General features: G+C 45.6%; 1 protein-coding gene across 6 annotated transcripts in view; it reads right to left on the minus strand.

The window, feature by feature from the left end:
* CAMTA1 (calmodulin binding transcription activator 1) overlaps nt 1-26,414 on the minus strand; it is an 871,256-nt gene that overhangs the window by 95,048 nt on the left and 749,794 nt on the right. For all 6 annotated transcript variants that reach the window (XM_075060206.1, XM_075060205.1, XM_075060207.1 and 3 more), the window contains exons 7-9: nt 24,042-25,894; nt 7,884-8,010; nt 4,511-4,645 (exon numbers count right to left, since the gene is read on the minus strand). In XM_075060206.1, the coding sequence (XP_074916307.1) occupies nt 4,511-4,645; nt 7,884-8,010; nt 24,042-25,894 (2,115 nt within the window). The remainder of the gene's footprint in view (nt 1-4,510; nt 4,646-7,883; nt 8,011-24,041; nt 25,895-26,414) is intronic.

Below are 26,414 nucleotides of genomic sequence, written 5' to 3' on the forward strand. Positions count from 1 at the left end.
AGGTCCATGTGGGGATGCCCCCACCTTTGGAAGAGCGCAAGGGTGACGTCCGGGCGAAGGGACCACTCGTGGGAGCAAAAGGACCCACGAGAGAAGCTACGGACGTGGAGGTCAGCTATGCCGCGCTCCACAGTTCCAACGACCGACACGGTGGTAAGAAGGAACTGAGGAGCGGGCGGGCCGGCAGGGGTATATATTACCCGCCATGGCGGCGCCACTCTAGGGGGCGACCTGCCAGCCCGCTGGAGTTGCTAGGGTAAAAGTCTTCCGACGAACGTGCACGCGCGGCGCGTACACCTACTGGAATGGATATGAGCAATCACTCGAAGAAGAATTTGCTAATTTATATCCTATCTATCTAGTGTGTTAAACTCAGTTTGTGGTTTTTGTTTATTTACTAAGGCAATCTTCTTTAATCTGTTGGCTATCCTTTATAATAATTTAAAATCTACCTCTTGTACTTTTTAAACTTTTTTGTTTTAAACCCATTTTATGTAATTCATAATGGGGTGGGAGAAGAGCTGTGAATCTCTCTTTCCACATTGAGGGAGGGGGCGAATTTCAATGAGCTCATGCTGTAGAGGTCTCTGTGCAGCGCAAGATAATGCAATTTTGGGGTTTACTCTCCAGAGGGAGAATGCACTTGCATGCTGCGCAATTCCTTAGCTGAAGCCTTCCCAGGCAGTGCTGATTTCAGTGTCCATGTCTTTCTGCAGCTGGGTGTGTCCCTACCTGTGTGTGCTGGAGGAGGCTTAATAGCCTGGCTCAGCAGGACAGGGTGAGGGAGCCCAGGCTGGTGGAACAGGCGGGCTCAGTGATACCCCAGTACATCAGGCGGTACCCCAGAAAGCAGGTGGGTAGGTATGTAGACAGAACTTGTGATCAGTACACTGCTATAGTAATGGGGAATCATAGAAAGACAATGTAATACACCACCAAAATCCCCCACACACACACACAGGTTCAGAGGAATTATCTTTTCTTGGCTTTTCTGGCTCAAATGCAGCACATACATACATATCACTCTCTCAGAAAGCAACCTAAAGTGGTTTCTGCTGAGCTTTCTCTTGCATTCATTTTTATCTGTCTGAGATATTTGTAATGCATCAACCACAATAGTCTCTAGGTGCCATAATATATGCTCTGCCATTACAAGACACCAGAGCTAGGCAGCTTGCCCCATATGAGTGTCTCATCTAATCAAGCTCAGACTCATCATACACCATAAAGAAAGAACCTGATAAAGTTTGAGTTGAAACAGTTCTAATTATTAGTCATGTCCAATGGGAATGTATTATACATCCAATCACACCAGTAAACATATTCTACTTCAGACTGTTTTAATTATAACAACTCTTATTTTTTAAAATAGCCAATAAAGATGCCCCTAAGGTGAATTTCCAAAAACCAATTGTTGTGTAATGATTGCCACATCTTTAGCAGACAGACAGAACAATATGAGGTTAATTGACTAAAACAATGGTTTTTAACCTGTGCTCCATGGACCCCTGGAGGTCTGTAGACTATGTCTAACACTTCCAAAGGGGTCCACACCTCCATTCGAAATTTTTTAGGGGTCCGCAAATGAAAAAAAGTTGAAAACCACTGGACTAAAGAGTTAACAGAACCAGTTTATTAACCCATTATTTCCCATGTTCCAGTCTCCAATACGGCATATATTGCGTACATACAAGCTACTTCTCCCTTGACTTCTTTTATATAACTTACATCAGTTCTCTCTCTTTATTAGCTACTGGTTCTCTGAATAGTGGGGATTTTGCTAAATCAGATTTGCCCAATGGATTATATGAGAATACAAAAATCATCAAATGAATGGATCAACAAACAGTGATGTTAGGACTGTTTCTAAAACCGAACAAAATACATTGCAGTGCCTAGCAAATCAAGACTCTCTCATGAACTAAGGGATGAAAAAATGGTAACCTTTCCATGGTCTCTTTCCAGACTGTCAAGGTTGCTACCACAAATCAGTTACTTTCCCCAGGTCTCCAAGGTCTGAGCTAGAAGGCACATCTCCTTGGCAATCATAGACAGGAAGAGAAATGAAGTAGCTGTGCGGTTAGTTAATGTTGGCAACTTGTCTAATGCTTAGCTGAAGAGAAAACCAATAAACTTACAGCAGTCAATGTTTTACAAAAATAACTGAAACCAGTCACTGGATCAGTTGCTTCCTGGGTGCATTCAATAGCAGCTGCAAACCTCTTCTCTTTCTCAACTGGTTTTACACCTGCTGGCAGCATGTATTTTATGTGGCAACTCAGTTCTCCCTGGCAGGTATGCTGAACCCTTGAGAGCAGAGTACTCCCCTGCTTCCCTTTCTATACTTCTTACAACCCTGTTCTATTGCAATCAGTCTCTTTTCAAAGAATTTTTGAGGGGCACAGAATTACCAGATAAATATTAAGGGAAAAGCACATGTTCCCACTGAGGTTGCCAATAATTTATCAGCTCTGACATCCAGCAAAATGTAACCACATTCTATTGTGGTCAGTCAAATCAGGGCAAGAGAGATGGACTCAGCTTCAGACTACCTGGCTAGTAACTAATGATTTTATAGTTTGTACCCCATTCCCACTAAGAATGGGGGATAAGGCAGCATCTTAGGGCTGGTCTACACTACGGGATAAAATCGATTTTAGATACGCAATTTCAGCTACGTGAATAACGTTGCTGAAGTCGAATATCTAAAATCGATTTACTCACCCGTCTTCACCGCGCGGGATCGATGTCCGCGGCTCGCCATGTCGATTCCGGAACTCCGTTGGGGTTGGTGGAGTTCCGGAATCGATATAAGCGCGCTCAGGGATCGATATATCCCGTCTAGATTAGACGCGATATATCGATCCCAGAGAAATCGATTTTAACGAGCCAATAAGGCGCGTAGTCTAGACGTGGCCTTAGAATCTTTGAGAAAAAAAGCATGTCCTTGAACCATACATGCAAAGAACGTCTACCTCGTCCCTGCTCACAGATGTTGTGCAGGCCCATGAGAATTAGACTGCAATGGCATCTGAGACTCTCAGTTGCTGGGCATAATCTATGTCTGCGCTGTTTAATAAATCACGATTTTAAAGTAAAATTTGGACACCATAAATACCACATATTGTATCCATCAGGTCTGTGGGTCCTGAATGCATTCAGAAGGTGTGGATCAGCCCTGCCTTGCTCTTGGAGATTCTCTCTCCAGGCACTGACTCACCATCTTCCCATCTATATTTTGTTTAGTTCAGTGGTTTTCAATCTGGGGTCTGCTGACTATATCTAAGATTTCCAAAGGGGTCCACACCTCAATTTGAAACTTTTTAGGGGTCCACAAATGAAAAACAAATGGTTGAAAACCACTGAATTAGTTACACAGACTTTTTTTAGTGCAGAAAGGGGGAACAAATGGGACTGTGACAGGGTGGGACTCACCCCTGCAGCGCCTCCTGCTGGTTGTCTCGGGAATTAGCTCTTCCAGTCTCTGGAGCGCCCTCTGCAGGCCGGTGTCCCGCTGCCGCTGGCCCCTGTGTTGCTTCTAGACCCTGGTGCCCTTTTACCTGGGGTGCTGCCCCTCCAGGCAATACCCCACAGATCTGGGTCTCCCCTCCCCAAGGAACGCCCCACCCTCTATCCCCACCTTGCCTCAGTCGTGGGCTACTGCCTGTCACCATCTAGCCCCCGCTCACTGGGGCAGACTGCAGTGTAAAAACCACTCATCATAGGCAAGGGGGGGTTGGAACTGCTGCTTCTGCCTACCTGTGGGCCGCCCTCTGTAACCCCAGTACCTACTTGGCCTTCCACTAGGCTGCAACCAGAGCGGGCAGAAGGTTCCAGGCTGGAGCTCCCCAGCTCCCTTGGCCTTCCCCAGCCCTGTTCCATTCCAGATACCTTCTCTCAGCTCCCTGCAGCCAGGTCCCTCCCTCTCAAAGCTAGAGAGAGACTGTACGTACTTCTGGCTCACTGCCCTCCTATAAGGGCCAGCTGGGCCCTTGATTGCACTGGCTACACCTGTGGCTGCTTTCCCATCAGCCCAGATTTTCTCTGCCTCAGCCCTCTCCCGGGCTGCTTTAAGCCCTTCCAGGTTGGAGCGGGGTGACCACCCCACTCCAGGGACATTTTAGAATGTTTCCTGACAAGATGAAGCTCAGAGTTCTGACAGAAGGAGCAGCATGCCTGGGGCTGGCCCTGACTGTGTGACCAGTCAGGCCCCTTTCTCTGGGACAGTCAGTTTTCTATTACACAGGAAGGATTCTGCCCCGCCCACATTGATCAAACTTTGGGCCACAGCAGGCTCCCCAGCTAAATATTTTGTTTACACCAAAAAGATACTGAGAAATTTCAGCAAGTGTTCTCTGAAATGGAGTTATCTTGAAACACTGAGCAAGAGAAACTCAGTACAGCGAAGAGACACCTCCTTTCCCCACCCCCACATGAGGAGCTGCTCTCTTTACCCCACTGTTCCCACGTGTGGTAAACTTTGTTAAGGGACACTGAATATATTCCTTACCATCCAAGGACAGCCAGTCATGCTGGGAGGAAGGCAGGGTTGGTAGAGCTCTGGCTTTATATTCAAACACCACAGAGTTGGAGATGATCTGATTGTTGAAGGCAACTTGCAGAGTCACAAGCCCGGTATCATGAGCTAAAAACAAAGAACAAGTGGTAAGAACAGGGATTTCTCTGCAGGAATGCATGACTGAGTTTTGTTCTACAGCTCTTTTCATATGCAAAGGGAGAGAGCAAGAGCAGAACAGGCATCTGAGAACAGTGTTTCTGTGCTTTGCACAGCTGAAAAGTCAGAGATGTTTATCAGGTTTATCTAACCTGACAATATGCTGTAGATTGCAGACTCCATTGGCAGATTGACACAGATTACATGTATGTTGGACTGATTAAAAGATTAATAAATAACTCAGTATTATTTTATCACAAACTTTCCTCTGACGCTACAGTGAAGTTGTTTTTTCATGCAAATCAAGCCAAATACTAAGCTCCAGTGTAAGGCCGTACAAAGCCTCTGAAAGTGCCATACCCAATTAAGACCAAAGAGAAGGTACAAAAACTATGACATCTCCATGGGAGATGTAAAGGGACAGCAAGTGGAGTTCCTGGTTCCAGTTAGTGTTTAATGTTCTATGTTAAAAGGAAAAAAACAAGATGTTATTTTAAAACTAATTAATTCAAGGCTTCTAAATGAAAACTGGGATATGAGTTTAATAATGCACATCAACCCTCCGAAGTGCTATTCGAATAATCTATGGCACAACACACAGAGTGGTGCAGGCCATACAATACAAGGAAGCTCTCCTATGGATACTCTGGGATGCGTCTCTGTTGTATTAACAGAAATAGCGTTATACACGCGAGGAGAGCTTCCTTGGTATTCTATTCGCTATTATTGCATATAAAACTTATATAGAAACTTTAACTAAGAACAAACTGCTTATAAAAGTGGAAAGAACGATGCTGAGGGCTGAAGCTCCGCAGCTGATTGGGCAATAGGTCTGGAGAAAGGGGCTGATCCTGATAATCTTCCTGGTTTTACTAGGAACATGGAGGTCAGTTCTCTGTCCAGGCTCATGAAGGACAGGCACACTCTGTCCATGTACTTCACTGGGAGTTTTGTCTGAGTAAGCACTACCTGGGCCCAATGTGGTTTTAAATATTCTTTTAGAAAATAGCTATCTAATAACAAAAGTGTATTGCCATTGCCATTCTAGCTATGCCAGTTTTCTATTTCCTTCTCCAGTCACTTGCTTTGCTACACTATATTTCTTAATCAATCAATGATCTTAATATCTTTTGTGTCTTTTCACTTGCTGAACATTTTTCTTTTTTTCTTCTTGATCTCTTACCCTGAAAAAGCAATACTTGTCTAATCACTATAAACAGTGCCTGCTTGGGTGGTTTGGACACGTTGCAGCATATATTAAATCTGCACTCTGCTATCAAGGTTTAAAACATGGATTCGCTCTATCCTAATTAACTTTTTTATTATTTGTGTTCAATCTATTTGTCTGTATCTCTGTTATTTTCCTTTAAAGCTCCCCAACTTGACGTGAAAGTAGTTGTGTTCTAGGATTAACCATTCTGTTTTTCTGATCAAATCATACTCTGATTTTCCAGTTTGTTTATCCAGCTTTGTCACTTGTTAGAGCCAGAGGGAGATGCAACGAGTTCACCAAAGGTTAAGGCAATTCCAGCTGAAGGGGGCACAATCTGCAATGCAGAAATGGGGGAAACTGCCCTGGACGAATCCCAGGGCTGGGATACCAGTACCCTAATTCCATTCCAAGTGCACAGAGTCTCTGGTTTTCTTCATTCCTCCTGCCCCATGATATGTTAGTTTGAGGCATACCCTGCAATGACACAGTCTATCGTGTAACACATCAGGGAAGGATGTAGGGAAATCATCCTCGCTGGCCTCTCCCCTTTGAGTGAGTCAGGATGTCTGCCTATTTGCAGCACAAGAAGCAGAAGACCCAGTCTTTTGGGAGAAACTTATTTTTTTAGTTATAACATGAGTGAAGTGCTTTAATGATGCAGGAGGAGACAGCTCCCTGACCCACAGAATTCGCCATCTTACTAGTTCACACACAGCTTGGTGCCACGAGATGGAGACAGTTGGGTGAGAAAGTGAGAGATGCATCAAGGATGGCTGCCAATGGCAGGGAAGGTGAGCATCTGGAGGAGAGGAAGCAGCTGAGGTCACCAAGACTTTAGTGCTGGTCTACATGGTCAGCTGGTGCACAGCAAGCTAGCATGCTGTGCATACACACCCAGCTAGTGTGCTGTGCATACACACCCTGGCTTGCTGCAGAGAAGAAAGCCAGGCTGTATGGGCGAGACTCAGAGAAGGCCCACATCAAGAGATGAAGCAGCAATACTTGTGGAGTCAGAACGTGATGGATCAGTGCCAGGCCTTAATGGCACCACTTTTGCAAGCATCGCCCTGCTAGATCACCCCCATTTCACTGACAAGTCAACTCCACCCATCCCCATATTACTGGGGTGAGTATTCTAGTCCCACCCGCACCTCTCTCAAATTCTTGCTGAAAGGTCAGTTCTCTGATGCTCCTCACTGTAATCCACATGAAATGCTTCTTCCCTCATCATTACACTAGGAGAAGAGTTAGATCAGAGCTAAAGAAGGGTTACACACCTCCCCGGGGCTCCTGGTCCATCTGCCCTCAATGTGTCTGCTTTAGACAGTAAGCCCTGGGCGCAGGGACTGCCTTGATCTCGGTATCCTGTAGGGCACTTACCACACTGGCAGTGCTTGTATGAGTCAGAACAGTGTCGGGGGCTCAGTGCTATCACATCAGGCCCATCACACTGTACACTGGCCAGGACTTGCTGTGGCTAGCAGTGAGGGCCAGGCACTGTAACTGAATGCAAGAGACCCCGTCCATGGGGAAGTGCTACGCAGCACAAGAGAGCTGTGCTGGGCTCAGAGGATTGTTCACAGAACTGCTGCACTATATGTACAACTCCACAGCTATAGCTACAAGTCCACAGCTATTGTGACTGCTCTGCAATGTGACCTGGGTGTACATCCTCTCAGTCACCCCCACCTTCCAGCTTCTGCTCCCCAGAACATTTACTACGTGTCATGCATCCGATGAAGTGGGTATTCACCCACGAAAGCTCATGCTCCAAAACGTCTGTTAGTCTATAAGGTGCCACAGGATTCTTTGCTGCTTTTACTAAGTCTCAGTTATTTCTCCTATTCATTTCAGTAAGCTGCGTAAACACATACGTTGACGCAGCTCTCTGCTGAGTAACCCATGGTTAGGTTCATGCCCTGATACTTGCTGCCCAGCTGGCTGAGCTGAGTCCAGCCATTATATCACCAGCTGCATGAGATGGGCATACCTTACCTGGGCAGTAACAGCGTAGCACCCCTGGCTGTATTAAAGATGCAGGCACTGAGATCTGATCAAACAGACAGCTGTAGTTATTGCTGGCTTCTTGCCAGGGGCCTGTGATTAGGACTTTCACTCCTCCCTACAAGGAAAAGGACAGGAAAGAGAAGAAATAGCATTACAAAGGAAGCATTCCCCACAGTGGTGCGTGCACTTAAACTTGGAACCATGGGCCAAAAAGAGCATCATGAGAGACGACAGAAAACCAGGGCCAGGAAGCAGGAATCCTGCAATACAGGCTGACATCCAGTGCTGACTCTCACAGTGTTGCCAAGTCACTAGCTAAGTGTCTCTGCAACTGACATTGCTCTGGTTATGTCACTGCATGGGTTAGCAAGAGCCCCATTGCCTCAGGCCTTTATAGTGTCATGATCAGATTGTCTAGAGTACCCTTGGGTCTCTAAATCTCATCCTGGGGTGTAGGGTTATTCCCCTAGCAACTTTCCTTCTCTTTGCTCCTCCTGCACCCCTCTCCCAAAGGTATAACCATGTGCTGTGCTTCACTGCACTGACCACAACAGACTCTGCACTGCATGCTACTGCCCTCAGCGCTTAATGTGCGCCTGGTTGAAATGGGTTGCAGACATGCAAACAAAATTTCTACAACTCAAGTCAGGCGGCTGAGCAGCATACTTTTCAGCCTTGCCTGGGGGATGGGGAGGAACCCCTCTGACTGGCAGCTTTCCTTTTTGCCCTGCCTCCTGAGGTGAAAGCAGCCAATCAGAGATGCTGAGGGAGTGAGGCGGGAGCAAACAGAGCACAGATGCTGAGGGTAGTTCTGCTCCCTCCTTCCCCTCCTGTGCGTAAGGGGCAGGTTTTTCTGCTCCTTTCCCCTCCTCCTCTCTTTCCCTCCCTGCAACACTCAGCCTGAGAAGGGGAGCGGGGACCCCACTGCAGCCCCCACAGACCTAGGAGAAGGATGTGAAGAACCCCAGGAGCTGCAGGAGAAGCAGAAGTGGGGCTGGAGGCAGAACTGATGTTGGAGGGGACAGGCAGATGTGATTTGCTTTCATTTCTGTAGAAAATGATGGACTCCCACCTTTTTCAGGCTACTTTAAGCACTGGCTGCCCTGACTGCCACCATCTATTCTGCAGAAACAATAGGGAAGTCTTGAGTCCCTCCTAATGATACTGGAAGGTCATCCACCGAACACAGCAGAGCCCACAACACGTCACATCCTAAGCCATGCCACACACCAGAACTGAGGGTAGATCATGGACTTCGAGTGGACTGGGGGGAGGATAAATGAAATCTGGCTCCTTTATGGGGCAAGGATATGGGTGCAAATCACCAACAGCTTCCATCGGACCTGGAACTAGGGATCCAGCTGATGCAGCTGGATAAGGAAGGACACAGATACTAAGACACTTGGGTTCCACAGAGATGGTGTTGTGTAAGTATCTAGACACACAAACAAATAAATATGCTGCAGTGGTGTGTCCCACCAGTGACTTTAGAAATCTGGGTCCAGCCTATTTCAGACCTTTACGCTTTTCCTGTGAAGGCTCCAGAGAGCACTGTGTCTATGCCACACATCTGATGGGGGAGGGAGAATTCAAGTTAATGATGTGGCCTTGTAATGCACACAAGTAAAAGGAGGCACCAGTGTTGTTCTTTCAACCACACTGTATTAGCTCTGCCCAGAGAAAAGCCACACTGACCCCTTCACAGATACTGCTGCTAGTGAAAAATGACAGCTTTAAGGGCAACTCTGCAGAGAACAAATGGCTTCTGGGACACTGAGTTGTTTTTTGTGGCACCAAATGAGCTGCAGTTTGAAGTACCTGCCAACGATATTGGAGGTTTTGTATATAAAATGTAACAGGTGTGCGTCACACATAGCACTAAATGATAATGGCTCAGCAAAGCAAACCATCTCTTTCTCCACGAACAAGTGGGCTTCAGGCAGCCTGAACTTCTGTTTCAGACATGCTCCTATTAAGCCCCAGTAACAACAAGGCTTTCCCCTTCTGCAGGTCCTTTCAGCCTAGAACCTTGAAGTACTTTACGCACTTTGATTAATTCAGCATCACAACTCCCTTTAAGACACATCAGTATATCAATGAGTATCAGACTCATTGTACAAATAAGGAAACTGAGGCACAGGAAGAGATGTGTCCAAGGACAAACAGAGTAAGCGGCAAAGTTTGTAATAGGACCGAAGAGGCTGATCTATTATTATCTATATCGCAGTAGCACCTCGGAGCCTCAGTCATGGAGTGTGTGCAAGGTGCTCTAAAAACACAGAATAAAGTCATGGTCCCTGCTCCTGGCACTGTAACCCACCAAACCAAACGCTCCTGCTACAGCTGGGACTGGAACCCAGGAGTCTGGATTCCCAAGCCCCTGTTCTAAGCATCTAAACATCTCTTGCAAGTGCACAGTAGCACTGCTCTGCCATGCAGAGAGCAGGCAACTTCCCCAGCTATCCTGGGCCGTGGGGCCAGGCAGGGCTTGATCCAAAAGTAGCCCCTTCAGTTTTCACTCAAACATCCCCTATTCCCTAGCTCTCAGTGTCCTTGTGTTTGAGGTAACAGATCCTCTGGCAAGGACTGAATATAGCTCTCTCCATGCATCTGCCATGGCCAGCAGAGCACAATGATTGTCTGTGGTGCCAGAGGCGGAGTCTCCTGATGACCCAAAAGTGGAAACACTGTGCTTGAGTTTCAGTTTTGTATCTCTGTCTGTTTCAGGGCTGCTGTGTTGGCAATCAGTAGAGGGAGCCAACTGCCTGTGGCTCAGGCCTCAAGAAGGGCTCTTCTCTACCTGGTCCTTTTGGTTCAGGAGCTCAATGCTTCCTAGCTGCCCTGAGGGAACCGTGCTGGTTCTGTTCCTCAGCTGCACCTCTGTTGGAGGTCCTACACTTCCAGGGGAACAGCTTGGACAGGCATATGGGAAGAGGGCAGAAAGGAGAATTCCCTCCTCTTGGATATTCAGCTTGCAAAGTATCTCACATCTATCCAGGAGATAAAATACTGCAGAGAAGGCAAGGTTATATTTAGGGGACTGGGAGCCCATCCAAAAGTTGAGATGATCTAACAAAATCAGGGTGTCACTGCCACCTGATGACCTGCCTGGAGTGCTGTGTAGCACGTATCTTTAAAACTGCTGCATCCAGACATTTTTCTTATGAGAAGGGTTTCCTCCCTAATATAAGAAAGTGGAGTTGAAGACCAGGGTTCCTGAAATACCGATGGAGAGCCTAGTCTGTGACATGGTTCAGGCTGATATAAGCTTCCCATTGCGACCCCTTACTTTGCCAAACCAAAACCAATCTGCTGGAAATGGCATGGCTGTGGACTTATGCTAGAAGCATCAGCTGGGCCACTGGATTAGCACACTGCTAAAAGAGCACTCCAGGAAGACACAAGGCCATTGCGGAGAAGCTAAATTAATTCTCTGCATTGGTCTTCATTGCAGAGGATGTGAGGCAAAATCCTATGCCCGAGCCATTCCTTTTAGGTGACAAATCTGAGGAAGTGTCCCAGACTGAGGTGTCAATAGAGGAGCTTTTAGAACAAAGTGATACATTAAAAAGTAAGTCACCAGGACCAGATGGTATTCATTCAAGTGTTTTAAAGGAATTCAAATATGAAATTGCAGAATTACTAACTGTGGGATGTAACCTATCGCTTAAATCAGCTTCTGCACCAGGTGACTGGTGGCTAGCTAATGTAATGCCTGTTTTTAAAAAAGGCCCCAGAGGTGATCCTGAAAATTACAGCCTGGCAAGCCTAACTTCAGCACTAGGCAAAGTGGTTGAAATGACAGCAAAGAACAGAATTATCAGACACAGAGATGAACATGTTATGTTGGGAAAGAGTCAACATGGCTTTTGCAAAGGGAAATCATGTCTCACTAATCTATTCAAATTCTTTGATGGCATCAATAAACTTGTGGACAAGGGTGATCCAGTGGACACAGTGTACTTGGACTTTCAGAAAGCCTTTGACAAGGCCCCTTACCAAAGTCTCTTAAGCAAAGTAGTCAGTCAAGGGATAAGCGGGAAGGTCCCCTCATGGATCAGAAACTGGTTAAAGGCTAGGAAACAAAGAGTAGAGATAAATGGTAATTTTTCAGAGTGGAGAAAGGTAAATAGCAGGGTCTGCCGAGATTCTATACTGGGACCAGGGCTGTTCCTAAATGATCTGGAAAAAGGGTAAACAGGGAGGTGGAAAAGTTTGCTGATGACATAAAATTACTCAAAATAGTTAAGTCCAAAGCTGACTGAAGAGTTACAAAGGGATCTTACAAAACTGGGCAACTAGGCAAGAAAATGGCAGATGAAATTCAATGTAGATAAATTCAAAGTAACGTACATTGGAAAACATGATTCCACCTATACATACAAAATGATGGGTCTAAATTAGCTGTTACCACTCAAGAAGAGATCTTGGAGTCATTATGGATAGTTCTCTGAAAATGTCTGTTCAATTTGTAGTGGCAGTCAAAAAAGCTAGCAGAATCTAAGGAACTATTAGAAATGGGATAGCCAATGAGTCAGAAAATATCATAATGCTGCTATATAAATCCATATGTAACAAAGTGCTTGGAGGCCCAGGTGGCCTAGTGGTTGGCATGCTTGATGGCCCCTTGTTTCCCTGGTCAAGGTGCCTCAGTCTTTCAGGCAGTGGAGCTAGGACAGTGGTTCTCAAATTATTGTACTGTTGACCCTTTCCACATAGCAAGCCTCTGAGTGCGACCCCCCTTATAAATTAAAAACACTTCTTTATATATTTAACACCATTATAAATGCTGGAGGCAAAGAGGGGTTTGGGGAGGAGGCTGAAGCTTGTGACCCCCCCCCCATGGAGTAACCCCGGGACCCCCAAGGGGTCCCGTCCCCTAGTTTGAGAGCCCCTGGGCTAGGAGGTCCTAGGCCCTCCCACTTCACCAGGTCCCAGCCCAGGGCCCTGTGTGAGATGACCACCATGCTGGTGGGCAGTTTCTCCAATTCATCACACCGTGATACACCCACAACTTGTCACCCCACCTCAAAAAATATATTAGAATTATAAAAAGTACAGAGAAGGGCAACAAAAATGATTGGGGTACAGAACAGCTTCCTTATGGGGAGAGATTATAAAGACTGGGACTGTTCAGCATGGATAAGAGAGGATAAAGGGCACCAAAAGTATAACTGGGTTCAAAATAAGAATTAGGTAAGTTCATGGAGGACAGATCCATCAATGGCTATTAGTCAAGAGGGTGAAGGATACAATCCCTGACTCTGGATATCGTTAATCCTCTGACTGCCAGAAAGCTTGGACTGGACGATGGGATGGATCACTTGATAAATTGCCTTATTCTGTTAATTCCTTCTGAAGCATCTGGCACCAGCCACTGTTGGAAGATGCATACTGGACTAGACGGATCATTGGACTAATCCAGTATGGCTGTTCTTATGTAAAATTTTTCTGGAAATGTCTAGTCAAAGTGTCTGGGGGTGAGCTTGCTTCTTCCATTTATTCCTCAAGTTTATTTGTAATGGCTTCAGCCTGAAAGGGAGTAGTTTGCGCCAGGGGAGTATTTGGCAAGCACTGTACTGCTTTTTTACAAATAGGAAAACTGAGAGTAGGCCCAGATTCAGCACAACAGGTGCCAAACGACTTGCTTGAGTCAGTGCTCTTTCTCTGTGTCTCATTTTCGCCAGCTATAAACTGGAATAATAATACATCCCATGTAGAAAGCTAGAAACCTCATTTTACTAGGTTCCCTCATTGAGCAAATCTTCAATGTTTTAAAAACCCTAAGGAAGTTCTCAGGCAAGAAATGTCATTAATCTGGAGTTAAAATTGAAAATTAAAAAACAAAAATTCACCTTGCCTTTCAGTAATCCAGCCCACCCATTCATCTCTTTGAAGAATGTTTCAGTTTTCTCTCTATATAAAAGCTCTAAATTTCCAGACTTTCTGAATTTAAGGTTCAATTAAAGGAGCAATGGCACATGTGTTACCAAGGGCACCCAAACAGCTGTGCCCCTTGGATCACCGCTTGAGAACACCAAGAATCTTGGAAATAATGTGGTCTTTAGAAAACACACTGTGTATTCTCATACTCCTCCATTTTAGGCTTAGTGACTCCAGAAGCCCCTCCACCTCCACCACACACCCATTAGCTCATTCTGCGCAGGAAAGAATGACATCAAAGACAGGACTAAAGTGTCAGTGCAGTATATCTCAGTGGAATAAGTGCGAAACAGGCCAAAGGGAAGTGAGTGGAGCAGGGAGCAGAAGAGCAGAAGGAAAGGGGCAGGGGAATCTTGACTCCTCTTCTCTTTTCTTAGTCTTGGAGAGCACTTAAGAACTCACCTGAGTGTCAGAATCTCTTCCATTCACATTCTCACCTTTCCCAGAAACACGCCTTTCCTTGCCCCCTGCACACACATTTTCAGTAGTTCTATATCCAACTCTATGACATTCCTCTACCCACAAAATCAAATCACCTACTTTCCCATCTTTACTCGTCTGCTGAGCCAAGAGGTTGGGGGCTCACGTGAGGCTGTGGGAGGAGTTATTTCCTTTGCAGACCTCTCTGTATCAATCACCCCAGAATCCTTTGGGAGAAAACCACTTGCATCATTAGCTGCCTTGTTCCCAGCTTTGCTTCCTTCCCTTATAGTTATTTATTTTATTTCCCAAGAAACGATTTAGGGTTTGTGGGACCCCTGAGGAGAGACCCAGGGCACAGGTTTTTCAGGTCACAATCCATATGGGTGGGTGAGTGGACCCCAGGAGCCAAGGGTGTAGAGGAAGGACATACAACAGATAGCCACAGGTCATGGATGCTGGGAGCTGACAGCCAGACCCCCCTGAATGAAGACAGCCAGAGCGCACTCACTGTCCTGAGCCATTGATAGGGAAAATAACCCCTCCCGTATTATCTTAGGCCCCGACACCATGCACACAGTCTGCTTTTCTTTTCTTCCCCTTTGGTGTTAGTGGCAATAAAATGTATGGGCCCCTTTAAAGGGCCCAGTCTGGCTATACAAGCTCAAACATGTTAAGGGATCATTGTGACCTGGCCCAGGTCAGGGCTAAAGGTTTACTACTGATGCCTTATGTGCATCCAGCACGTTTAAATACCTCCTCTAGGATGTGTGCTTCCCTCATCCTCAATGCACACACTGCTGCAGTGGGGACCCAGTAATGGCCCCTCATGACCACGTCTCTGAAAACTCCACTGGGACCCACGGGAAGGAGCAGTTACTGTGTAACTACTACAGCAACCAGAAACAAAGCGAAGCAAAGTGAATACTGATCTCCAGGGGAGCATCTTCTCTGCACCCTCCTGTGCTCCGGTGGGAAGCACCTTCTCTGTTGATCCTGCAGCCCCAGAGTAAGATCACACTCCATCACACACGCTCTAAAATGGGCCACAAATAGCGGTCCCCTCTGGAAGGGGCCATACCACCTCCACATTCCCTCAGCATCAGCAAATGGGGTTCCCTGTTGAGGGCATAAGTTGGGCAACAGCATCTCTTCACAGCTTAGGCCCAGTCATTCCTTTCCTCTTCCTTCTGGGCCAAGTAGGTTTGCAAGCACCAGCTGAACCCCCTCTCCTAGCCACATAAAGCCTCCTTGTTCATGTCCACGACTGGAAAATGGGCTTTACTGTTGGCTCTACTCGGGTGTGTCACAACCCAGACGGGCAGCGCACCCCATCACTCAGCTAAGCACGATTCCTTAGCCCGTGTCCTGCCAGCCTTTTTGTCAGTCCCACCACAGGTTCCAAAGGTCCATGGACCAAGCCACACCAAGCACTTAGACCCTCACAGCAATGTTCACCGCATTCCAATCAGCCTATTTGCTGTTGAAAAAGGGATCCGGGTTTGGCTGCAGTTGTGAGCTGCAACAGTGACATCCAGTAGCCATTAGGTGTACTGCACCATGCACTTAGCCTGGCAACAATATCTCCTGTCTCAGGGCCACAGAAGCCTTTCATGTTCAGATGAGGCAGAATTTGATTGTAAAGGTGGGAGACTGGATCTGAGTCAGAGCTAGAAACGTGTTACTAATCAACCTAAGGAAAAATATTCTTCCAGGAGGTGGTTATGATGGGCAAGATTTAGCTGAGTTCTAGAGAAAATGACATTGCAATAGCTCCTTCCAGTTAGATGGTGGTCTCAGCACTTTACATATATCAGTCAAAAGTTCAAGTTCCTCTAGCAACTGCAAGGGGTCACCTTGTAAACTCTTTAGGGGCAGGGATTGTGGTTTTGTGGTGTTTGCACAGCACCCAACAGAGCAGGTCCTGGTCTGTGATGAGGACAGCTAGGTACTGCCCCAGTACACATAACAAGTAATAATAAATTGTAGAACTATAGTAAGGCAGACATCAGTCACCCAAACAAATAGAGATGTCCTAGGAGTGATATGCTTAAAAGCAGGTTGCTTAACTTTTGAATTTCCTGATTCTTATGCTTTTGCATTCTCAGCCTTAGCAATACTGCACTGAAGTTGTCTGCACTTAATCTTTGCTTTTAAAATAATCATTAGCAGCATTTCTGAGAAAGGTTTTCAGATCAGTGAGATGAAGGATTACTTTGATGAGGAGAATTCCAGCAAACAAATGATGCAGGGATCCCTGTAGCCCAAAGCAGCTGGACTTCCTATCAAACTGGAGGAGAATTTACTCTATCACTCATAGCTGAAGGCTGAAGCTTCTGTGCAAGTCTATTACACAAAAGATGCATGTTCTATAAAACCCCTTTTCCTTTAGAAGTTTCCCATTCAGGCATCAGCCTGTCCTAACTCCACTTATTTTTAAAACAGCTGACAAATACAGAGCAACGAAGTTCCATCCACTCCAGCTTTAGGTTTAAGGTAGCAGCAGGCAGCACAACGTTACCTGTGTTGCATTAGAGAAGGGTCTAGAGAGATCTTGCATGTTGGGGGCAGAACACATACAGCGGCCTGCAGCTTGAGCCAGGGGTCATTGACCCTCTATAAAAAATCCCCAAGTCCTTCCTCAGTTTTTAAAGAGAGATTCTCTTCAGATTCTTTGGGTTCTGATGAACAGAAACTGGGAGTATCTGTATCTCCCACCCTCTCACACTGAGGCAGGGACAAGGAACAGCCTCTTGTAAAAATCAGAAGAGCTCTTTAGTAATCAGATGCATAGGTAGGGTTGAATTTGTTTTCCAAGGAGACACTGCTTTATTTAGCTGTTCCTGTGCTGCCCTCCAGTGGCAAACTGCAGGAGAGACTCTCTAAGATGGTTTAAAGGTCCTTGGTTACTATTTAGTATTCGTATTCAGCACCACAACTGTAGAACGCGCATTACTGAGAGGATAAGGCATAGTCCCTGCTGCAAGGAGCTTACAATCGAGATTACATATGACACAGCAGGACACAAGGTGAGTGGCCATCTAGCTCAGCAGGGACAGGGGATTCTGTTTGTCCACAAGCGTAGAGATGATCAAGTAAGCCTGGCTTGACATAGGACTTTTCTTCTGGTTCAGATGAGTTCAGCCCTTTCCACAGCTCTCGGCCTACACTGATGGGTCTGGCTAAAGAGCTCAGAAGCTTCTCTGCTGGGCCCTGCTGCCAGTCTAAACAGAAAGCATCTGTGCAGTTCACTCTGGGGGTTTCCCTGACTCATGTTCTGAGATTTCCCCTCAAAATGTTTGGCTAACAGGCCAAACCAGCTCTAGCCATGTCACTTCTGAACACACTAAAGAGTGACTGAAATGCTAGGAGCTCATGTACATATGTTTGGATTGACAGAAAGAGACTTTAAAATCCTCCAAACTCAGCTAAAATAATGTAACTGGTCCATTTATTTACAATTAATCCACTTGAACTTTGCAATATGTTTTCTACATGACTCTTCATTGTCTCTGCTTGTGTTACTGCTGGGCTGTTGGTAACTACAGGAGAATCATGTTTAAAACAAACAATGACAGTAGAAAAAGGAAAGAAGAATGTGAGGGTTTTCTATGACTGTAACAATATCCCCATCAAATAGCCTGAGACTGACACGCTTGACAGTGATCTCAATACTTCCTCCCTGAGGCCTCAATCTAAATCCATGGAAATCAGTGGGAGTCTTTCCCCAACTTCAGAGCGCTTTGGAAGAAGGTACCTGTGAAACGGGAATTGGGGAATAAAAAGGGAAGAACAAGATGGATCATCAAATCCCCAGGAGGGACACACAGGCCATAAGAAAAAAAAAAGATATTTGTTTACACTTTTTATTAGCATTAGGGTTTGAGTTTATCCGATGTTTAAAGAGTTCCCTTCATGGGTGACTAATCTCACTGAAGCTTTGAAGCAAGGGCTCTGACAGCAAAGCATTTTTTTCTATTGTGTTATGCCAATAGAAACATTTATTATGAAAACTTGTTGCAGGCAATTTGTGTTCAGGAAAGAATAATTTTCACCTTGGCAACTCTTCCAGCTCCATTGAGAATCCAAACAAGGCAAATCATACTACACACACTAAAGCACAGTCATTTCAGTGTCTGTGGAAACTCACTTCCAAGCAAATATTAATTGCAAACTGAATGGTAAACCAAAACGAAAATGATTATTGTGATGAACCCAACAATCCTAGATTCTTAGGTTCCTGAAGCACTAAAGCAGAGTATGTTTTGCAGATGCAGAAAGTTAATTTTATGGCTTTTCTCACTCTGATTATTTCACAATGAAAACTTGCTAATGGGTTGCTGATAAATGTGAAATGCAAAGTACATAATATTTTTATGATGTGATTATGGCAGCCAGAACACCAGAAAGCAAAAACGTAAAGTTCACCAGAAAGGACAGCATTAAGATGCACTTCTGAGCGGTTCTTTGTTAAATGGGATAGTGATCTGGGCCCAGTTCCAGGATCACACAGCACACCTGTCTGTGTGACCCTCAGAAAAACCTGCCTAAAACGAAGAAAACCCAACAAGGCTTTCTTAGAAGAATAATGCCACCATGGTTACATGAACTAACACAAATTCTGGCTTGGAGCCTTTCCAAATGCCCTCAGAAACAGAAGAAACAGATATTCTTGGCAGCTTTGTGCTAGAACTATTGCAGAAGGTGAACTCTGAGGAATCCCTACAAATCTGGAACACAAGAAAAGCAGCACAGGAGCAATAAAATAGCAATTTGTTCATAGTGGGTACAAATGCAAGAAAAAAAAATTCTCTCCATATCTCAACATTGTATATAACAAATATTGTATATCAGTAAAGAAAATGAACATCTGAGGTGATGTTTTGAGCTGCTTTGGAATCAAGATTTGTGACCATAGACTCCAGCTTTGGCTCTACCCAATTAAGAAGAAATCCTGGACCCAACATTATATTTGAAAACTGGTCCCCAGTGATTCTGGCCATAGAATAATCAGACCTAGAGAATCATTCAAAGGAAAATAACACCAAATTCTGTGAGAGGAAGAGAAATGACTGGTGGTTTAGTGAATCAATTAGATAACAAAAAGGTTTCCATGACAGCAGCATAAAAAGAAGGATTTGCAACGAAAAAGAGATGAGTTTTCTGAGCTTCTAGGCCCTCTACGTAAGCTGAGAGAAGAGTCAAGTCTGCCAGTATGGAGAGCAGGTGCAGAGAAGAATGTTGGCCCTTCTCCAGCTCAGACAAAGGTGAACAATGTACATTCTGAGATATGAAATTCACAGAAATACTACTGGAAAAAATGAAAAGCAGGGAGACACATAGATCAGGGCATGAAGGACTTGAGCTGAAAGAATGGAGGAAACTCTCAGAACACGCGAAGTGGAGAACGGTCTGAGAAGGATTTCAATGTTATTCATGTACTCTATATTATGAGTCCTTGGCATGGTGCTGAAGGTTGCAGCTCCTCAGTGGGAGCTCTTAGAGATACTGTGGTTACTAGTGCTGTTGCCAGGACAGGAGAGATCACAGACAGGGAGCACAAGACCAGGATTGTTCCTACTGCCTGTGCAGGGGTAGCTGGCAGGCACTTAAGGATATGTCTACTATTCAGTGTAAGCTCAGGCTCAAGCCTAACTGTCCTTCCATCTACATACTAACCAGGGCTTGGACCCAGCGGCAGCTCCAGGCACCAGCGCTCTAAGCGTGTGCCTGGGGTGACAAGCCACGGGGGTGCCCTGTCGGTCCCTGCGAGGGCAGCAGTCAGTCAGCCTTCGGCGGCTTGCCTGCGAGAGGTCCGCTGGTCCCGCAGATTCAGCGGCAATTCAGCATGGGTATGCCGAAGCCGCAGGACTGGCGGACCTCCCGCAGACAAGCTGCCAAATCCACGGAACCGGGGACCTCCTGCAGGCAAGCCGCCGAAGGCAGCCTGCCTGCCATGCTTGGGGTGGCAAAAAAGCTAGAGCTGCCTCTGCTTGGACTCAGGGTCTCAGGATCCCACAGGAGTGGAGGGTCTGATCTTGAGTCCAGCTGGAACCTAGGGTTCAAGACCTATTGGTTGGCAGTGTAAACAGTCCCACTGGACTCATGCTCTGGGAGTCCACCAAAAGTATTCCACAATCCCAAAGGTGCCTCTATTTGTCCTCTGGGTTGTCAAGTTTTCCCACACTGCACTTGTAAACAAAGGGCATGGTCTGGGATATGGATGGTTAGACTCAGGCCTGTATAATGCTGGAGCTCCAGGTTGACTCAGGGTTCAACAGTTCCTAACCTGGGGTTACAAATGAATGTAGATGTGATGCTCAAGCCCTAGGTTAACAAACCTGAGGTCTGCAAACTCGATTTCTACTAACCTGGGCTTACACGGCAGTGTAGACATACCCTTAGAGTTAGGCTGTAGATCTACTATGCTTGGCAGTTGTGCTGACTATTGCTCACTTTGGGTTTATTACTGAAGCATTTCCTGTGGTGTGACCACATGGGCCTCTGTGTGTGCCCTGCTCCTGCCTGGCACAACATGACAGTGCCAGAAGCTACCTTCCCCTTGTTCTCACTTCCATCGAGAGAACAGAACCTGGCGACAGCAAGAGAAAAAGAAAGAATGAATGAAATTCCTCTGTAGAAAAAAAACTGGAAAAAGAAGAGGCTCACACTAGACACAATGACAGAGCTGCCAATGTCTGATCATTGTCATTCTGAGAAAAAAATCCCACCTTTGCCACCAGGTGCTAGGAGGAACAGCTCCCTGAAAACTGTAATCTTAGCAATGGATTCAGCAGCAAATGTAAAAGATCTGACAGCCACCAAGAGCATGGAACTTATGGCAGATGAAAACAAAATTAGCTCAGACAGTGGTTACACTCTGCATCTAAAAGTCCCAGCTCATCAGACAGCTTTGCAGGCTGTTGCTGCAGAAGTCAACAAGAATGAGCTTCCTCTCCATAGACTAAGACCTCATATGGTGCAAACTGGGGTCTACAATGAGATGTACAGTAACACCATTGACAAATCCAAAGGTGCAGAAGAGAACAGTCTGTTTGGTCACTTTTGTCAAGATATTCTGAATGGCTAATTGGCTCCTCAGGTCAGTCCTGAGCTAAAGGATGGGGAAATCGAGTCAAAGACAAAGAGAATTAAATCAAAATGAAGGAAAAGGGCCAGTTCAGAGCCAAAAAACAAAAAGGACAAGCCTAACATCAAAGGAAATAACAAAAAGAAAATGAAGATTCAGAAAAGCAGTAACAATATATTACAAGAGAGTCTTTTGAACAATGTAGAATAATTCTCTGAGCAGGCTCAGAGTTTCAGGTAGTCTCCCTGTCCGCCACTAAAGTTTATGGCTAAGGATCATTGGGCTCTTCAGTAATAAATGTTCATGAAGCTAAGGCACGTGAGCTGTGCAAGTGTAGGTCTCACTACACTAGGTAGCAGTGCTGACTCTCGGATTCACTTGATGTTATTACCTCTGGCATAACTGCATGGGCCTTGCCTCTTGCTCCTACTAGCACCACAGCATGGCATCTCCCACCTACACCCTCTAGTGTCTCCTATGCAAGGCAGGCTCCACTTACACTGATCCCCTTCATTTGTGAAGAAAACCAGATTCTGTTTTGGTAAAATGCACAGTTGGCAGCTCTCATCACAATGGGAACATGATGATGGTGCTTACAAGAGAGGGACAATGTATTTTTGGACCTGTCTGCCAGGCCTGCCAAACTCTGTTACTGTTTGTTTAGTGTGGAAAAGAAACACTTCCCTCGGAAGCTGAGCTATTTACCTGTTGGTTAAAGATAAACAAAAGGACAGATGCTTTTATTCATTGGCATTGATTTTCAGAGGGGTTTAGCTGCTACACAACATGTTATCGTGCTTTTGTACTGTATTAAACCAATAAATAACCAGTTTTTTAAAAATACCAGTAATATTCACCACAGGCCCTGCCACATCAGCTTTTTATCACGCTATAAGGGATGATTCTCAGAGAATAAAAAAACCCAACATCCAGATACAAACTTGCTGAATTTCCAATCTCTCTCTGGGGACCAGTTGATGGTAAATTACCACTAACAGAACATGGTAGGTAATTAATGACCAATTGCTGATTAGTTTATCCCAGAAATAGAGTTATTCCAAACCCCCACTGTGGCCTCAGGCCTTGACAGGCATCCATCTCCTATTCTAGAAAGTTCCAGATTTCCCTACCAACGTTTGTGATGTACTGTACAGCATTAGGGCAGAACTGTAGTAAGTGGTTGATTACATTTGTATTATGCACGTAAGCTGTACACTGATCTGTAGTTGGACTGCCATTATCAGCTGTTCTCAGGAGGGAACTGGCAGGGTTAAGACGTGTGACTGAATGGAATGTGACAGTTCCCCAAAGTAGCCATCTATTTAATGTTGACTGACCACTCGCACAGTCTGCAATCATAAAGCTCCTCCTTTTCTGAAGGATGAATTTTGTTGAATTATACTGAATTCCTTTGTACCTGACAGGTGCGTTTCTAAGGCTTTAGGAAAGTAATCCATTACCTGTTCCCTTAACAGCTTTGTCTTGGAGTCATCAGATGGTCATTTCACTGAAAGCTAGGTAAACTACTCTGATCCTCGCCCCAGATGTGTTCCCTCCTACCCACTCACAGTTCCATATCAAGAGATTTCAGAGTCTAGATGCACTCTAGTGGTTTTATATCACAGAAACAATGAACATGCAATAATTGACATACAATTCAGAGAGTTCTGAACAATTATAACACAGCTGATTTTTTCTTGAACTGCTGCATTTATCCCAATGATGAGCCCATAAGAAAATTTTCTAAGTCTAGGCTTCAGAAACTACTGAAGGACAATTTCTCTTTACACTTGACCCAGTTTGATCATGTCTATTCATTATAATGGTCAAGGCTGAATATTTTTCATCCAACAGTACGGTTTTTCACGTAAACAGGAGTTTGTGTGCTGGCATTTCCAATCTGTGGTGCAAGTGATTGTATCCATATAAGGCAGCAGTTCCCAAACTTGTTCTGCCGCTTGTGCAGGGAAAGCCCCTGGTGAGTTGCACCAGTTTGTGTACCTTCCGTGTGCGCAGGTTCGGCTGATCGCGGCTCCCAGTGGCCTCGATTCGCTGCTCCAGGCCAATGGGAGCTGCTGGCAGTGGCGGCCAGTATGTCCCTCGGCCTGCACCGCTTCCAGCAGCTCCCATTGGCCTGGAGCAGCGAACCACAGCCACTGGGAGCCGCGATCAGCCGAATCTGTGGACACGGTAGGTAAACAAACCCGCCCGGCCCGCCAGGGGCTTTCCCTGCACAAGCGGTAGAACAAGTTTGGGAACCACTGGTATAAGGTATGGAACCAAGTTAAGTACTGAACCTAATAAAGGAACTCCTGGCCGGATATTTAGCTAATGGCAACATTAAAACCAATTGCAGATTTAAGTGTCAGGTTCAATGTGTAGTATGCACAACTTTTCTAACTAAACTAGGCAACACTGGGAAAGCATCACATTGGAGATACTTTGCTTTATAGTGAAACAAAACATTTCTGTTCTGATGCTTTGTAAGTGAGGAAAGAAGCCTTGTCAGGGTAATAAGGTGCTTAATAAAAAGATCACTCAGACATGACAATGACCTCAAATGCTCTTATTTCTAAGAGGAGATATTTAAAAGCCTTGTCAAAGTTTAAACAAGAAGGTTCCTGGAGCCCTTATTAAACGAAGGAATTAAAGATGGGTGAGTAACTGTTAATGAATAAAAACTGGAAGCTTACCTCAGGGTAAGACCACTCTGGTGAGTAATCTGTCACCATGAATAAGCGCCCGCTCTGCTGCAACATCCCCAAGGTGCCTTGTGCTGCGGCTGCTGAGACCACCTCAGCAACATGCATGTATGCCATGGTACTGGTTCCATTCTCGGCACTGCTGAGCTGCATGCCAGTTTGCTGAGGGCTGCAGCAAGGAATGCACATTTCAGCCTGGTTGTAGGTTGCTCTGTTGCCATCTTCAGGCTGAGATAGCCCGGCACTGTCACCGGACACCAGCTGGTGCCCATAGATGGCATTACTCCCACCTTCTACTGATATGAAATCATTAATAAGATCTGAAAACTGGTTGCTGAAGGAGATGTCAAAATGGTCCAAATTAAGCTCCATATTGGAGGAGTTGTTTAAGCTGGGATGGGCCACTGGGTAGAGTCCTTGCACCATGTTTCCTTGGAGAATAGGGAGATTATTCCCATTCCTGACACCACCATTGGCCTCGGGCTGCATGTAGTGCTCTGTGTTACAGGCTTGAAGATCCCCTGATTTAAGAAGATTTTCATTCCCTTCTGCCTGCTGGGAGGTCTCCATGGGAACTTCAGCTTCTGCAGTCATAGCCTGGAAGTTTGCTTGGAACTGCATGAGCTGGAGAGAAGAGGTGGACTCTATTCTAGTTTCCACTGTGCCATTGCAATTAGAGGTTGTTTGGGAGGATTCTGTTTTCACATTGGGGATTCCTAAAGTGTTCACAAAAGAGCCACTTGTATCGTTCAAGTTGTTATGGGTGTTTTGTTCAAGAGGGAGAGGTTTGCTGGCATCCTGCAGAAAGAAGCTAGGGGAAGGGGTGTGGTGAACATGAGGACTCTGGACTGTCTGGTTGAAACTGGAAGAATAGTCCTTGTTGGAGTCAATGGCACTGAAGTCCATTTGCTCCAAGGTGGTACTTGGGCTCAGCCCGCCTCCAGATGGAAGCAGACCTGACCCTGTAGTAAGGCTGAGAGAATTAGATGCAGAAGTGGAGGAAAACGCTTCTTTGGACATCTGTTGTTCAAAAGAAGTGTCCTCAGTTTTAATCTCTTTAGTTAGGGCTGCACTGAAATTGAACCCACGTTCTGTCGTAGGTGACTGTCTTATGTTGGTACTAATGCTGTCTCCTTTTAGGCCTCCTCCACCATAAGTCTGTCCCTGCTTGGGATTATTAAGAAAACAGTCTGGGTCAAAATTCATGGTGGTTTCTGGAATTTTTCTGCTACCATCCAGAGTTGTAGAGAGCACAAGCTCGTCAGAGACATTGGTGGTCAACATAGACAAGCTCTCTGAACTGCCTGGTGTAGGAAAAGCAAACTTGTGGCCATCTGAGCTCATAGCCAGTACCAGTCCTTGTGCAGTGGCATCTGAGGATAGGAGGTGTTGATTTGGGCCAGTGGTGGGTGACATGGTATACACGGCTTCACTGGTGACTTCTGACATAAATACTGTGGCACTTTGCGATAAACTTCCCATCACCGAGGCAACAGCCATGCTGGAGACACCAGTGACTACTGGGCTATCAGCCATATCAGGGTCACTATTTAATCCACTGCTGATGGACACAGGAGAATTCTGGGTAGTGTCAGGAACTTCCACCTGATTGGTGGAAGAGACCTCAGTACTGTTTTGATGGAGCAACACAGGTTTTGCCATTTTGCCATTTCTCTTCTCCCGGCTGGAGGTCTTTCCATGACTGTGCTCATTCTTGCCTTCAGAGACATCATTATTTTGTACCTCTGAGTGAGTGCTGTACCCACCTGTCCTTGGTTCGACCTTTGGTGAAATGATGCGATGTTTGGCACTGTTACACTTGTGATGCACACTGCTACCTGCTCCTGTTCCAAAACACAAACAATGTGTGTAATTAACAAACTAATCAATGAAGATAACATTAATTGTGCTATTTTCATTTATGGCATGGGATAACTGTACTTGAGAGCAAGAGAGAGAGTGTGTGTGTGTGTGTATGAATGGGAGTGTGTGAGAGACAGATTTTAAATAATGTTAATTTCTTGCCAATGTCAGATTGACAGCTCTGAAAACTGAACTTCCTTTTACATCCATGAACAGATACACTATGTGCAATGACAGCAAGCCACATCACCTTCCCCTTCCTTCAAAAAACACACAGCACACACTGCCAGCTTTACCCCGACTTGATCAGACCCCCTCTAGAAATGAGAAAGTTCAGGCTCTGTGCCCACTCTCGAGGTTGTTCAGTATTTGCCCAAGTCTCAGTGTTGAGACAGGCCCCTATTACTGCCAGCTGTGGTGATGGATGGTGAGATGTGGGCCACATTCCATTAGGAACTAGGAAAAGACTCCCAAACCTCCCTCCAATACAAGCAACACATA

The sequence above is a fragment of the Chelonoidis abingdonii genome, chromosome 23 (assembly GCF_003597395.2).
Source record: "Chelonoidis abingdonii isolate Lonesome George chromosome 23, CheloAbing_2.0, whole genome shotgun sequence".
Classification (NCBI taxonomy): domain Eukaryota; kingdom Metazoa; phylum Chordata; order Testudines; family Testudinidae; genus Chelonoidis; species Chelonoidis abingdonii.